A 422-nucleotide genomic window follows, 5' to 3' on the forward strand; every position below is an offset into this window, starting at 1 on the left:
CACTGGTTGCGGGAGCCGTTTTAGGATGGGTCAGGCTCGGGGCGGGTTCTGGTGGGTGCCCCCGGGGTTGTGAGCTGCAGCGGGGAGAGGGTGGGTGAAGCATTACAGGGCAGCACCCGCATCCCCAGCGGTGCCAGGGCATGGTCCTGGTGCTGGGAGTTGTGGGGGGGCTTTCTCACCTGCTCGGGGGGCCAGGCTGTGCTCCGCAGCTCCTGGGGATGGGTGGCCACAGGGTGCTGGGTGCTGGCAGGGACCGGCAAGGGGCTCAGGGTGCCGGCATGGGGCAACTTTGGGGAGTGGGGGAAGACGACGCCGAGGTGGCGGGGGGAGGACGGGCGCCCACCGGCGTTGTCGGGACGCTGCTCTGTTCCCCGGGGGAAGCTGGTGGAAACTGGAGAGGCCCAGGGAGCGGGGGAGGGCTG

The 422-nt window shown here is 70.4% G+C and overlaps 1 protein-coding gene across 1 annotated transcript in view; it reads right to left on the minus strand.

The window, feature by feature from the left end:
• The window catches only part of LOC104495601 (vinexin-like), a gene marked incomplete at its 5' end in the record, with an annotated part of 1469 nt that overhangs the window by 491 nt on the left and 556 nt on the right, over positions 1-422 (minus strand). The window contains 1 exon segment of the mRNA XM_010138586.1: positions 180-243. Within this exon segment, the coding sequence (XP_010136888.1) occupies positions 180-243 (64 nt within the window).

Source organism: Buceros rhinoceros, unplaced genomic scaffold, assembly GCF_000710305.1.
Source record: "Buceros rhinoceros silvestris isolate BGI_N320 unplaced genomic scaffold, ASM71030v1 scaffold28656, whole genome shotgun sequence".
Taxonomy (NCBI): Eukaryota; Metazoa; Chordata; class Aves; order Bucerotiformes; family Bucerotidae; genus Buceros; species Buceros rhinoceros.